The sequence below is a fragment of the Calidris pugnax genome, unplaced genomic scaffold, assembly GCF_001431845.1.
Source record: "Calidris pugnax isolate Ruff unplaced genomic scaffold, ASM143184v1 scaffold1, whole genome shotgun sequence".
Classification (NCBI taxonomy): Eukaryota; Metazoa; Chordata; class Aves; order Charadriiformes; family Scolopacidae; genus Calidris; species Calidris pugnax.
The window spans coordinates 6,349,154-6,363,290 of record NW_015090800.1 but is presented as its reverse complement, the minus strand read 5'-3'; the positions used below and the strand labels follow the sequence as shown (position 1 = coordinate 6,363,290).

Sequence of the window (14,137 nt, the reverse complement as noted above, 5' to 3'; positions counted from 1 at the left end):
AAACAACCTGAAAGAGGCCAAAACATGCCTATCCTGATTAATGCACCACCGAAACCCTGCAGGATCCACATTCCAGCACATTAGACTTGCTCAGCAACACCTGCTTTCCTGAACCCAGACCCTAACACTTCACTTCAATATAGTCAGTGACCCCCCACCCCCAATTGCCTCAGAGCCAGCTATAGGCCCAGCTGTGCTGCTGGCAATATTCTTCATGTTAGACCTGTGGGGTCCACCTACAAATGAGAAATTGGAGATGAGAGCTGCTTTTTTTTTTTTTTATAATGTTGTATCTTGCCAGACTTGAGGAGCTGTGGGAAGACTGATTAGTCAAAATGAATGATAGCTTAGGGTAAGTTCTGCCTTGTCATGATGACATTGTGCCAGTCATCATGAGCTCGGGACTGGGATGTCAGATGGAGACAGCAAGGCTGAGTGTCGTTGGCCTGGTTTCCAGGAAGATCTGTGTGTCTGGCCAGCGAGAAGGCTAGGCTGAGGTGCAGGGCTTAGATGCAAGGAACAGAGAGAGGCTGGAGAGATAAGCTTGTTTTTAAAGCCTGGTATTTCCACAGGCTGGAAATAATAAATGGTGTTAGGTGGATTGGAGGTGATATAATTTGCTGGCCCCGGTGTTAGGTGTGACATTAGGTTAGGGTCTAGGACATCGAGGCTTGATGATATTCAGCATCCAAGTAGGTGCTGGTGTGTGTGGATGCTTGCCCAACTGGTGGCTGTCTAGTGATGTGGGAGAGTTTGTGGTTATGGTCCAGCCTCAGAGAAGCTGCTAAACAGTGTGTGTTCCTCAACTGTGGACACCTACAGCAGCAGCATATGAAGAGTTGGTGTGAGAAGCTTTTAATGAGGTTTTGAAGGCAGGAATTAGGTCACAGCACTGAGTTTAAAGCCAGGATGCTATTTGCAATTTGGGTTGAGTTGAGAGGAAGGGAGTGGAGGAGCTAAGGGTGATGTCAGGACCAGAAGGGAGAAGTCCCATGAAACTGAAAGAAAAAACAGTGTTGGGTGGTGATCTTGAGCTGGTTGCTACCACCTCAACTATGGATGAAGCAAGAGTTAGTGCTCAGGCAGTGGGCAAGTTGTTTTGTAACTCTCTGAAGATCATGCAAGGCTGAAATGGGAGTTTCAGTTTGCAAACAGTCGTCTTTATTTTCATTGAGCTGGAAATGTGGCTATTGTGCATGTCTCACCAGGGTAAATGTTATGGTTTTCTACAGAGTTGAAAGTTACTGCAAGACTTGGCCAACTCTGTGGGGCTAGGAGGAAGGCTGATGACAACGAGTGGAATAAAAAAGCAAAGCAGTAGTTTGGAAATGTGTGGCAGTCTTTGTGAAATGCGTAAAGTTAGAGCTGGAATTGGGGTCTTGGCTGACATAGGATGAACCCAAAAGAGTATTGTTAACTCTTGCAGGATTTCTGGTGAGCTGCTTCAGCTGGTGAGCTGTACAGGGGCAGTTTGTCCTGAGGCTGGCAAATGTGGCTAAGATTAGGGGTAGATGTAAGTTACGGGTTTGAAAAAGTGTTGAGTAACGAGGTGAGATTTTGTCAGCCCTTAACGATGCTTGTAGTGTAAATTAGATGACTGAGGGTGTGAGAGAGGTCCATGCATCCATGACTGTGTGCAGGAGGGGAGCGTATAGAAGCTAAGGTGTATTAAATGAATCTAAGAGGAGACAGGTTCAAAGCAAGTCAAGGAGATGCAACAGGTAGTTGAGCTGGGGAGATCCTTCCTGCAGGATGCTGTGGGTGTGCTGAAAGTTTATGCAGGCTCAAAGAGAGATTTGCCAAGTTAAAAAAAGAAATCCAGGCTACTAAATATGCAGAAACCACATCCAACTCTGGGACATCATGCTAGCTAGAAACTGGAAAAAAAATATGTTCTTATATGCTTTGCTTGGCATTAATTCTTGGTCACTGCTGGAGAGAAGCTGCTGATCTTGACAGCCCTTTGGTGTGGCCCAGTTTGGCCTTAGAACATGACTGTATGTCTTGCGTAACCTGTCTCCAATCTTGGACAACACAAATTCATAAATTGAAGTAGACCGATAATGTTTTATTTAACCATTGGAAGATGAAATATGCTGAAAAAGTGACAGTTTTTCAGTCTGAAAAAAAAAAAAATCATCTCTAAATTACTGTCCTTAAAATTACAAGTGAATGGAGATGCAAACATATGCTTTGGAAGTCAGAATATGAATGCTTAAGTCCCTGCAAGGTACTGGATTTTTCTAATATTCCTGAATACCTTAAAACTTACAGTGACACAAATGAAAGCCACATTTCCAAGTCCTTCAGGGTGTTGCTTGGTAAGGGTGATCTGAGAAGATGAAATCAGTGCATCATTCCCTTTCTCAGCGGAGGCAGAAATGAAGGTGTTGAGAATCCTGCTATTCCTAAGCCCTGCTATTAGAGCCTGTCCACACAGGCTGTTATACGCTGCAGAAAGGACATACGTTTTCCAGTGATCTACCTTAAAGAAGACACATTTTCCAGTCATTACGACTTGCCATCCACGAATGTGCTATGGGTAAGCTGTTGCAATAGGAAGACCAATCCCAACCCTCTGCTAAAACATTCTGGCTTGTAGTGGATGAAAGTTGAGGAAGGATGTGATTGGGAAGGCTTTGAGAGCTACCCAGCTTAAGGTAAACAGTGTACTGAAGTGCAGCTGGAGTGTTAGCAGGGCGCTGAGTGCTGGGTTGTCATGCTTCAGGCATTTCACACAGCGTTGCTTTCTTCTGCCGTTCTTCAGGGGAGAGAAGTAGGAGGCCTCTGTCTAAAGCAGATTGTATTACTAACACCACGGTAAGGCAAGGGGAAAGTCCATTGTACCACACGTCTCAAGGTGTGTGAAACAGATTAAATCCCACCCGTAATTTCAAACTAAGAAAATGTGTTTTGTTTAAAACTCTTATCTTCAGGAGTCAAATTATATCCATTTCTGCTGGGATTTGCCTTGTGATGTCCTTTGGCTGATCACTGTGAACGCGAAGCAGGCTTATTTGTGGTATTGCATTAAATAGTTAATGCGTTTCTACTCGGACTGCCTTGAGATAACATTGTCCTGTGGTTGAACTGCTCTCTCTGTAAGCTGGCTTTCTGCATTTCTTTGCTGTTTCAATCAGGTAAATGAGAATTCAGCGCCGCAGAAGGCTGAAGAAATGCTTATACGTAAAAACTGGTGCATACTCCTTTTCACAGTGATTTGTGACTGTTTTCTGAACAATGCATTTAATCATCCCCGTTGTAACTTCAAAGGGAATGAAAGGCACAGGGTGGACCTGTGCTGGAGAAGCAGGTCCCCGTGCCAGCTAGTTCTGCCAAAACAGTACAAGTCAAGTGCAGCAACTACTCTGGTACTACTACTGACCTTAGGGTAGGAAATGGCATTAAAATGGAGACCTGTGACATATCAGTTCTTAATTAGCCAGGCCTGCACATGCTTCCTGAGTGGAAAAGCTCTGCCTGTTTTGTCAGTGCCTTCTTTTGTGTGCCCAAAGGTGCTTAACTTCAACCCTACATGTAATCTCCGCAGACTTGCAGGACTCAGAACTGACTTCTAGGCAAAAGGGTGAACAACAGTTTTGGTACAAATTGCTGTCGTGCCCACCCAGAGGCCAGAAAGTCCATACATTAAATGTAAAGTGTATTTTGTTTATTCCAAGGGGGGGCTGGGGTCAGGGGGAAGCCTATGTAGAAGATGGTGCTACGAAGCAAAGGCCATCCTTCAGTAGCAGGTTCCCAGAGGAACTTGCTTTCCCAGAGCAACATGAAAGAATTGAGCATCTCTCTCAGTTAAGTTTTCTTGGTTGAATGAGGAAACCCAGGTAGGTAGCGCTGCCTTAGAGATCAGCTTAATAGCCATTTTTAATGGGTCATGATGCTTGCTGCAAGCACTGGTTACACAAAAAGCCTTCCTGGCCAAAAGCCTACATAGGGAGCGGAGGGGGTGCAGCCAAAGCAATGGCTGTTTACTCCTATAGGAAATGCATTTTGCTTTTCAAAATACTTCCACGCAGGAGGGCCAGACCATCGCCAGTCTCTGAAGCAAAGCAGCGTGCCCAGGACATCCCTTTGGCTCCTGCTGGCGCAGGGTGGGTGATGCTCTGGGGTACAATGGGCCGTTTCCAGAAACATTATCACAGCAGGTTTATGAGGTCTGGTTTTTAATTTCCCTGAGGATCAGCCACCAATATCTCAGCGGCTGTCCAGAGGACCCTCCATCCCCTGTTGCCTCAGTGGGCTTCTTCTGAAGCAGTTGCCCACCGGTGGCTGGGGGCTTTCGGGAGCGTGACTTCTGGAGCGTGCTGCTGTTGGGTGCAAGCTGAGGATCACGTTTGATCACAAGGCACACTCCCACCCACAGCACGAGGGGGTCTGCAAACAGAAAACAGTACAAGATCAGTCCCAGGTTTTCTATCTCTGAGACTCCCGACAGCAGGCTTGGATTTCACTGGAAATTCACAGGCTCTTTGAAAGTCTCTACTCGTCAAGAATTTGATGTATTTCAGACTCTTAGCCACAGAGTTGAAACAACTGAGAGCAAGCCGTTGGCTAGATCAAAGCTCTTCAGGCTGTGAAGCTACAGAGGACAACACAGTCTGCCTTTCCTCCTGTGCCCCTGGTGCACACAAACCCCCCTTCCAGAGGAGTTGCCTTGCTATTCATCAAGTTGCAGCCGCCTGTTTATCAGTATCTTTCTCTTTCCTACTCCTATCCTCTACTGACTGGCAGCTCTTTCCCCCTAAATGCAAAAGTTTTGATGAAAGGGAATGCAAAGGCACTTCTTCCAGTGAGGAGTATTTTCTGTCTAGCTGGTACTTGCAGTTGGATGTTAAATTGGGATTTGTCTGTCTGTTGCTTGTTTGTGTAGTCTTACTCCACCATCACCGAGTGTGCTGGATAGACAGTGTGATGTTTCTTCTAAGGCTATGAAAAGAAAATGTTTAGGCTGACAATATATAGAGCAGGAAAATAAACTCATGTGGGAAGGTATGACTGGACTGGCAGTTCCCCAGGGGAAGCACAAATACATACAATTTTAAGACAATATCCTTAAATATCACCACCTGGTTATAATTGCAGCCATGTGTGTCCTAGGAGGACATTATTGTGAAGCAGCTCATCAAACATGCTTGGTTTTAGGGCTTTGTAGAGGATGAAGAGAGCCTTGAGCTGAAAGTAACTCAGCTGTTAATGCAACTGAGAAGCTTTTTTCCCTAATAAAGGAGCTCTTCTCACCCTTACTGTGAACTGAAACTTCCCAGAGCCCTTGGCAGTGCACAGGTCTTCTTCTCAGAAGAGCATTAACAAGGTCTGTGACTTCTGAAAGATTATCTTTCTGCTTCTGTTCCAGATCCCCCTCTTCTTTAAGCACCCCCTTTATTTCCCCAAATACCAGTTAAGGGCACTGTTATCACCTGTCTTCTAGTTAGGGCCATTTTTTTTCCCATCCAGGAGAATATTTTGCCTCTGCCTTGCTGAAATCTCCAGTGCAAGAAAGTCTTTCACTTGCAGGTGGATACCCTGCTGGGTCTTTGGGGGTAAGGCCATTTGTCAGGAATGGGGTGGGTTGTCCCAGAACTGTGTAGGTGGTCAGTGGCATCCCTATATGCACCTAGGAAGAAATAGGTCACTGCCCCCCACCTTTCCCATGCAGCTTCAGTGGGGCATGGTCTGAGTCTTGTGATCATTTGCATAGCCCAGTTTTAGAAAGAAATCTATAATCTTAGTCCCTGGGAGCTGTGGAAAAAAAAGCTTGAAATGCTCCAAAATCAAAAAGCAAGTAAAACTCCTCATAAATGTCTATAAATCTTGTATTATTATTTTTTTTTTAGCTCATCTCACAATCCTCATGTGCTCTGATTGCCTGGGTTGGGCAGAGCTGAGACTAGGGTTTTTCCAAGCTTGTTAGTCTCTCTTACAACAAAGGGTAACAGACAATCCCTTGAGTATTTTTCTACCCTGTTGTTTATAGCTTTAAGTAGCACCCTGTACTTTCATTTTTGCAGCAGAAGTAATCAGTTCAGATAGTTGTTTTCTGCAACAGGTTCTAGATATGAGTCATCCTGTATGTATCTCAAACAAAGGACGCAAGAGTACATTTAAACTAAAAAATTTAAAACTAAACAAACTGGATTGCCATGACAACACCTGCTACCCACAGGAGGAGCTGTGTTTTTCTGAACATGCCAGAGATGCTGAGAAGTGAAAAGAAACACTTGATACCGGCTGAAACTTGGATTTCCATGTTCAATTTGCAAATGAAAAAAAATGACTCCACTGTAATGCAAATGCTGTTAACCAGCCTTGGGGGAAACTGATTGCCAATTAAGAGGCAGATTCTTCCAATCACCTCGCCAGTAATACTCTGTCATCCCTGGGATTAACTGATAGAGAGGGAGATGTTACAGGCAGGGATTTTTCTCCCTTGGAATTCCAGCAGACATGAACAGCAATATAGAGAAGATCATTAATTTAAAATGTAATTCACTTAGTCAACTAATTAAAAGAAAATACTTTTGTTGCCATTTCCAGGTAGGCTGCTGAAATGTAATTAGCTCCTGGGATGACTCCATGAATCTTTGAGTCTTTTCAAAATTTGCAGGTTATTTCCTTGCAGTGTCAGTTTTGGTGAGGGTTCTTCCAGAGTTTCTCCTGCTTTTAGCTTTCTCCCTGGCTAGGGATATGAGAGCCATACGGATGTAAAGGAATATCACGTGCTTTCAAGAGCTACAAGTGAAAATCAGCGCTGAATTGTCAGTGACTATTATTAGCATCCTGTTATTTTTCTGTTCCTAGTACCTAGAATAGCGCTAATTTGTAATGTTATATTTTATACAGCCATCCATCACATTCAAGTAGAGGTTACCAATGCTGAAAGCATATCCAAACTTATGCTTGAATCAGAGTTCACTTCAAGGCTCTCTTGCAGCTTACAAATGCCTCCTAAAATCAGGCAGTGCTCTCCTGGATCTTCCTTCCCTGCCTGCTGGTGGCACAAGCACGTTCAGCCTTCACGATGAGAGACATGGCCAGGAGTTCTCCAGTACGGTGTCTGGAGAGGCAAACCAGTCGACCGTATATAGATGGTAATGGCTGTCACAGGCTTTAAAATAGTTCACTGCTGTTGGCAGAGTGTGTTTAAGACACTAATTATTGCCCTAATAGAACGGAACAATTGTCCATCTCCTCTGGGACCTGCCTCTGGGAGAGAGTTGTGCACGTGGCTCCCAAGGAAGATGGAAACCCCTCAAGCACAGGGAAAGAGAGACTTGTTTACAAACATCTCCTGATCAGTGCGTGTCCTGGAGCGTCTCATCTTCAACAGCAGTTTGTCCTAACCTCCCAGCAGAAATGCATGAAAGCACTCTAATCTGGCTACCCCAAATTCCTCTTAAAATTTGTTAAACTGACTCAATTTGTTATGGCAGCAAGCTGTGTGTATTTACTCTGTGCTGCGTAATGATTTAGCAGCTCTTGCCTTGTCAGTGAAGATGCAGAAAAGCCACTAGTCCCTCTTCAGCTGCAATGCTGCAGTTTGCAAAGATCCCAGATGTCATCTCATAGAAACATAGAATGGTTAGAGTTGCAAGGGACCTTGAAGATCATAGAGTTCCAACCCCCCTAGCATGGGCAGGGACACCTCTCACTAGAGCAGGTTGCTCAAAGCCCCATCCAGGCTGGCCATGAACATTTCCAGGGATGGGGCATCCACAGCTCCCCTGGGCAACCTGTTCCAGTGCCTCACCACCCTGACAGTAAAGAATTCCTTTCTAGTATCTAATCTAAATCTCCCCTCTTCCAATTTAAAACCATTAGCCCTTGTCCTGTCACTCTAATTCCTGACAAAGAGTCCCTCTCCGGCTCGCCTGTAGGCTCTCTTCAGGTACTGGAAGGCTGCTATTAGGTCTCCCCGGAGCCTTCTCTTCTCCAGGCTGAACAAACCCAGCTCCCTCAGCCTGTCTTCATAGGGAAGGTGTTCCATTCCACTGATCATCTTCGTGGCCCTCCGCTGGATCCATTCCAACAGGTCCATTTCCTTCTTGTGTTGAGGACTCCAGAGCTGGACACAGTACTCCAGGTGGGATGTCATGAGCGCAGCGTAGAGGGGTAGAATCACCTCCCTCGACCTGCTGGCCACGCTTCTCTTGATGCAGCTCAGGATGTGGTTGGCTTTCTGGGCTGCCAGTGCCTGTTGCCAACTCACGTTGAGCTTCTCATCCACCAACACCCCCAAGTCCTTCTCCTCCTCGTTCCTTCTTACCCAACAGCCCAGTCTGAGAAAGTAGAGGAGGGTTTCTGGTGCACGTTGTGGGTTGCATACAAATTTCCATGAATATAGTGATGCTTATTGAAAATGTAAATATGCCAGGGCATAAAAGGTTACACTTCTCCAAAAACTGGGCTCTCTTAAGGCATCAAGTGCAAAACTAACTCAATGCTCCTGAAAATCCAGCCTAATATACAGACTTGTAACAACAATATCCTATGCCGTGACATTATTCAGGTGGACATAAATGGGCATGCTTTTTCTTTGGAAAGTAAAGCTAGAAATGGGTCTGAGTTTAGCTTTTAAGTAGCAGTAAATAAATACTGGCAACGTTTTCTGAGCTGACACAAGTCCATTTTGCATTGTGACCAAGCAGAGGTGGGGCTAGGCCACCCGTAACATCACGAGCAAGTGCCTTGGTCTGATGAAGCTCCACCAGATTTTGCCTTGCCATGTTTCTCCCTAATGCGGGCCAGAAAAGATTGGTTTGATAGCTAGGAAAGACACGTCTGTTTCTTTAGAAATAGTGAACAATCAAAATTGTAAGAACATTTTGAGTAAAATTAGCTTATGTTGTTGAGGGATGTTTTCTTAAATAGAAACTGTCTCTTTAATCGCTGCCTCTCTTAGGAGAAAAGATGGATTTTCTATCATTCTTCCTCTCCTTTACTCCCTCAGGATGGGGAAAGGGAGAATGGAGGGATGAAAGAGAAATGTACCAAATGGCTGGGAATGTTCCATTTTCCATCACAACTGGGAGCTTAGAAAGATTTGTGGGGAAATGAGAATGTGCCTTTTCCACTGTTTAGAATGAAACGTTATTCCAGCTCTGTAAGCTTCCCTGCTTTTGGGTTGCTGTGCTGCTGGAGATGTTTGTTTTTCAGATGAGAAGAAAAGCTGATACCCTAGTTGTTTGTGGTCATTTAAAAATATTTTCACAAAAATTTAGGCCTGTTTCATCCCTGTGTCTTGGTCCAACACCCGTCCAGGAGTTTCAGTCCCGCCTGCCTGGAGTCACATTTAACTTCAGTGTCTTACCCCTTCTGCCACAAATAAAATATGATGTTGTCAGTGCTGTTGTAAGGGGTGGCATTTTGACCCCAAAGAGGTATGTTTGCAAGTGGCAAGTGAAACAATCCTCTGTCTACATGACTTGACATCTCTTGGGCATCCTTTGTTACCGTTTTAATAAACCTGCGAAGGTACCATGGCAACTGGGTGTGATAACAATAGCCAAAGCAGGCTCAGATGGAAGAAATTCTATGCAGGGTAGAATATTATTTCATTTCTTTTTGACTATTTGCTGTCTTTGGTGCTGTGTACCAAATGTGGATTTTTCCATTTGCAGACCAAGTAAGGGTTTGTCTGTTCTAAGGCTGTTGCAATTTTGCTTGACTTCACGATTGCTGGAATAGTCTCCAGCCTTTCGCATACAGAGGTATTCAAACTCTGGTATATGTGGTTTGAAGGGGATGCAAGGTAGGTGGCCCTACTTTTGGGCAAGTAGGTGCCAAGTATCAAAAGGCTGGCAGGGAGAAGGGGATGTTGGTTTGATTTTATTTTTTTCTCTTTTTTTTTTTCTTTTTTTCCCCCCCTGTTTTCTTTAGCCCAGTTGCACACATGCTGTTCTTGTTCAGTCTTCTAAAAGCACTGCATACTTTCCAGAGAGCGGCATGGTTCCCCGTTTCCATTCCCCATTAATTTCCTCTCTATTGAGAATACCAATTAATGAAGATTACAACAATTTGAAAGGCTCCCTACTTCTCCATCACTTCTGTGGCCGTCTCAGGCAAGCTGTCACCAGCCCTAATAAGCTGTGATGGGATCAGCTGAGAATCACCCTGTGCATCCTTTCTTCTGTATTTTCTCTCTGTGCCGGGATGTAAAGAGGAAAGACAGAGAGGTCTAACTTTAATTGCTCAATATTGTGCACATAGGAGAAATCCTAAATTGTAAGTTAAACCCAGTTAGAGGGATATTTTGCGTTGCAGGAGCGATGCAGTGAACTGTGAAACTGTTCAATATATGTATGTACCTGCTCAGTTATTATTCATTTATTGCTGAATCTGGTAGAAAGTAATTTCAAAAATCCAACATTCAAATGGGAGATGACGATTGCCTAGTTTTCCAAAGGCTGGTGCATAGAAACCGCATAAATATTGATCTTAGGTTATTTCTTTAATTTACCTGTTGAATTGCCCCTCTCCTGCGTTAGCACCTCTTTATTGACAGAGAGGTGTAGTGTTGCCTGGGAGTGCGGAGCTTGTTTTTTTTTCCTCCTCCTATATAGTAAGTGGTAATTGCCGAAGGAAAACATCACATGGGTTGGCAGTCATTCCCTGTATTACATTACCTGTTTTCTTTTGCAGGTTTCTAACTTATTCCTACCTTCTGGCCTTCAATGCGTGGCTCCTGCTGGCACCGATCACCCTGTGCTACGACTGGCAGGTCGGCAGCATCCCTTTGATTGAGTCCGTCTGGGACGTGAGGAACTTGGCCACGGTGTTCCTGGTGCTGGTGATGGCGTTGCTCAGCCTGCACTGCATAGCTGCGTTCAAGGTAACACCCAAAAACACGTGACACAACGTTTTGCTTAAAATCTTTTGTTTCCTACTCTTCAGGTGAAACGGTTAGGAAGCGCAAGATTTCCCCCCAAGTGCATTGGATTGAGGTGAAAAAAATCGTACCGCTGCATAGCTAACGCAGGCAAGCTTAACAGATGAAAATGTCCCTCTAGTTGAATGTCAGTCTCTAATTGGTCTGATTTGAGGGCAAAACTTGGCCTGGAGTCCTGCATTCAATTACTGCTAATGATCCAAACCCCAGTGAAGTTGTTAAGCGTCTCTGCCTCTCCCATAGTCATTAGGCTCTTTGTCACTGCTTCAGACAGGACTGGGAACTGTCTTCTGCTGAGCCAGTTGAAAACGAAATCAATTATTGTATTCATACCTTTACTATGCCTCTAAAACCTAAATGTTGGCTATAGAAGGTTTCCCATCTGCAGAGTAATGGAACACAGGAAATGTGAAATGACCTGGAAATGGTTATTTAGTGTATATAACGTAGCAGTAAGCCAAACATCACAGTTCAACATCTAAGACCTACCATTAATCATATTGCAAAAATCAAAGTGAGGTTGCACTAGACTTGTCGGAGATCAGATATTAACTTACATGAAAGGGGTGTCTTTGTGGATCATAGGGAGTTACAGGCAATTGCTTCTGCAGTTGTGTTGTGGAAGCTTCTTTAGGAAAGGTGTTGAGAATTTTTGAAATAGTACAAAGCTTTCTCTTCCTTAAACATATATCTCACTCAAAAGCATAGTAGGGGAGTAACGTTTTTTTAATACCTATTCTATGCTAAAATGTGCAGGTCATGTACGTGCTTCAGTCTACCCTGGCAGTCTTCTCTGTGCTCCTGATAAGGAGATGGAAAATGAACCGGTTTGAGACTGCAGAGTCATTAATTTAGATTGTACATTGACAGAGGCTGCATGAGACATATGGGAAAATACCCTATTAGATATTCACTAGTTCTACCTGCAGGTTGTACATCATCTTGTATTCCTCCTGCTTTCATTACTCACTGCTAGAGATATTCAGAAGTGTTTGTATTAGACCTAATCCTGTTCTCAGGGAAGTTAATGATAAAATTCTCATTAGCCCAGTACTGAACACTTCTGAAAAACCTTATCCCATGTTCTTTGAAGTTTGAGTTGCTTTTTATTTCCTCTCCTGTTGTCAGAATTGGTACTCTGAGTAAGATTAATGTCATTGGTTTGCTAGGAAAAAATCTTTCAGGATTACCCAAAGACATTTTGTGTTATTTTATTTTGGGTAAAACTATAATCCAGAAGGATTCCTTTGGGTAACTGAATTGTGTGTCTTCTCTCAAACTGCAAAACAAATTGTTCAAAAATACTTTGTGCTTTAATTTTCTAGGTTTTATCACATTTTTATTCAGTTTTTTTTTCTAAGAGGCAAAACAATTCAGGATGGATTTATGAATACCACTCTTTGATTTAAAACTGCAGCTTCTAATTTTTTGTGAGAATAAGTTTGCTGCTTTGCCCTTAACCACTGTTGTGTTAAGCAACATGAGTTTTGCTCTCCAGGCATATATTTACTGGATGCTTTGAAATTCATCTGTAGATTCCCTTGTGTTTATTCTTGAAAACCCCAAACACAGAATAAGTTGGATACTAAGTGTCTAACCCAAATAAAACCAGAACTATCATGTATTCTTCACAAAGTGCTCTAAGAAGCTCTCAGCTCACCAGCTTCTCAGCACACCCACTGTGAGCATGGAAGTGGTAATGGTTCCTGGGGGTCAACTTGATATGCTTTCACCAGCCCTAGGTATTATTAGAGACAGCTGAAATATTCTGCTTTTCACAAAATTATAAATTTCTGAAATTACTTTCTATTTTATTTTTAGTGACTCTCATAACAACCTAATTGTGATACCACTGTGAAGCAGTGCAGGGATGATTGCGTTGTGCTGAGTAATATGAATTATTGAGGAAAGCAAACAGTAGGAAGAGGCACATTTCCTGGAAATAAATTATCCTGTTTGGCTTCGGACACTCTCAGGAATGTCTTCTACAGCGAGGAGAGGGAAGTTCAGGACACATGAACTGTAGGCACAATTCATTATATTAGGCTCTTAAGAAAGCTTTTTTCCAAATGCAACAGTGGTGGCCTTTGATATGACATTGCCCTCCCCATTGGGAAGGACCATCTTTCAGTCAAGCCCCAGACGGGGCCATTTCTTGACATTTTGCAGCTTGTGGGTGGCATGAGATGCATCAGTTGGCTTTTCACATTTCATAAAGTGTAGGATGTTCTGCTTTCTTTCTGAAGCAAACACACGAAACTTGTCTTAGCAGCCATTTTTCTCTCCTCCTTCATTGCAAAGCCTAACCTGGAAGGAATAGGTTGCAATTTTCTAAGGACTGGTTTTAGAGCAAACAATCACGGAGTTTGTGCGCCTTTCATTTGAGTATGTAGGTGTGCAGGGGTAAGAGAGAACAAAACCCTCATATTCATTCTCACTGGCACTAACTTTCTGTGGCACGTAGAATGGAAATACTAGAAAAGATTTTGGCAGAAGTGACGACATTTGTGCAGTGTACACCGAACTGATTTTCAGTGGAAGGAGGCAACGCGTGTGCATCCACAAAACAAGCTCACAGGAGACTTGCAGAATATATTACATGGACTGTAATTAGAGAATGCATGTATTGGATTTCTGCCTTTGTTGCCATTGAATTTTAAACAGGGCTAATTTGTTGTTGACGTTTGTGATTAGGGTAATAAACTTGTTGGCACGTATGTGTAGTGCTGATAAAGGACATCTAAGGCATGAAGCTTTCTTGTTCTGTTTCGTTTTGTGAACATTGTACTGCAGAAGGAGAAACAGTGCAAGATTTCTACCCATGAGTGCTTTGCTTGGAACATGTTTGTTAATTGATGGGAGTTTTTATGCTGAAGACAGCAGAAACGGAGAAGACAGCTCTCCAGTTTGTTATTGTTTGGACAGAGAAGCCTCCCTCCTCATCCTGCATGTGCACTTTCACTATTGTTCTCCTTACGTAATGAGGAATCACTTTTCAATTCCTTGTAAACAATTTTCATTAGCTGAGTCGTTTCATGTGCACAGTGCTAATCCCTCTTGCTTATCGGCCAAAGAGCTCCCGGTGAGCAGCTCCCCAAGAAGGACTTGTCGCTCTGCACGGTATTTAGGTGCACAGCCATGCTTGGCTCCTGCTGCAGCCATCCCTGTCACACGTGATAATTAATGCCTGTCTTCAGGAGGCCTGACGAGGGTAACCGAAAGGGCTGCTCCTTG

At 43.6% G+C, this 14,137-nt stretch overlaps 1 protein-coding gene across 1 annotated transcript in view; it reads left to right on the top strand.

Moving 5' to 3' along the window:
* The window catches only part of TMTC1 (transmembrane and tetratricopeptide repeat containing 1), a 153,103-nt gene that overhangs the window by 62,841 nt on the left and 76,125 nt on the right, over nucleotides 1-14,137 (top strand). The window contains exon 8 of the mRNA XM_014937486.1: nucleotides 10,657-10,846. Coding sequence (XP_014792972.1) covers nucleotides 10,657-10,846 — 190 coding nt within the window. The remainder of the gene's footprint in view (nucleotides 1-10,656; nucleotides 10,847-14,137) is intronic.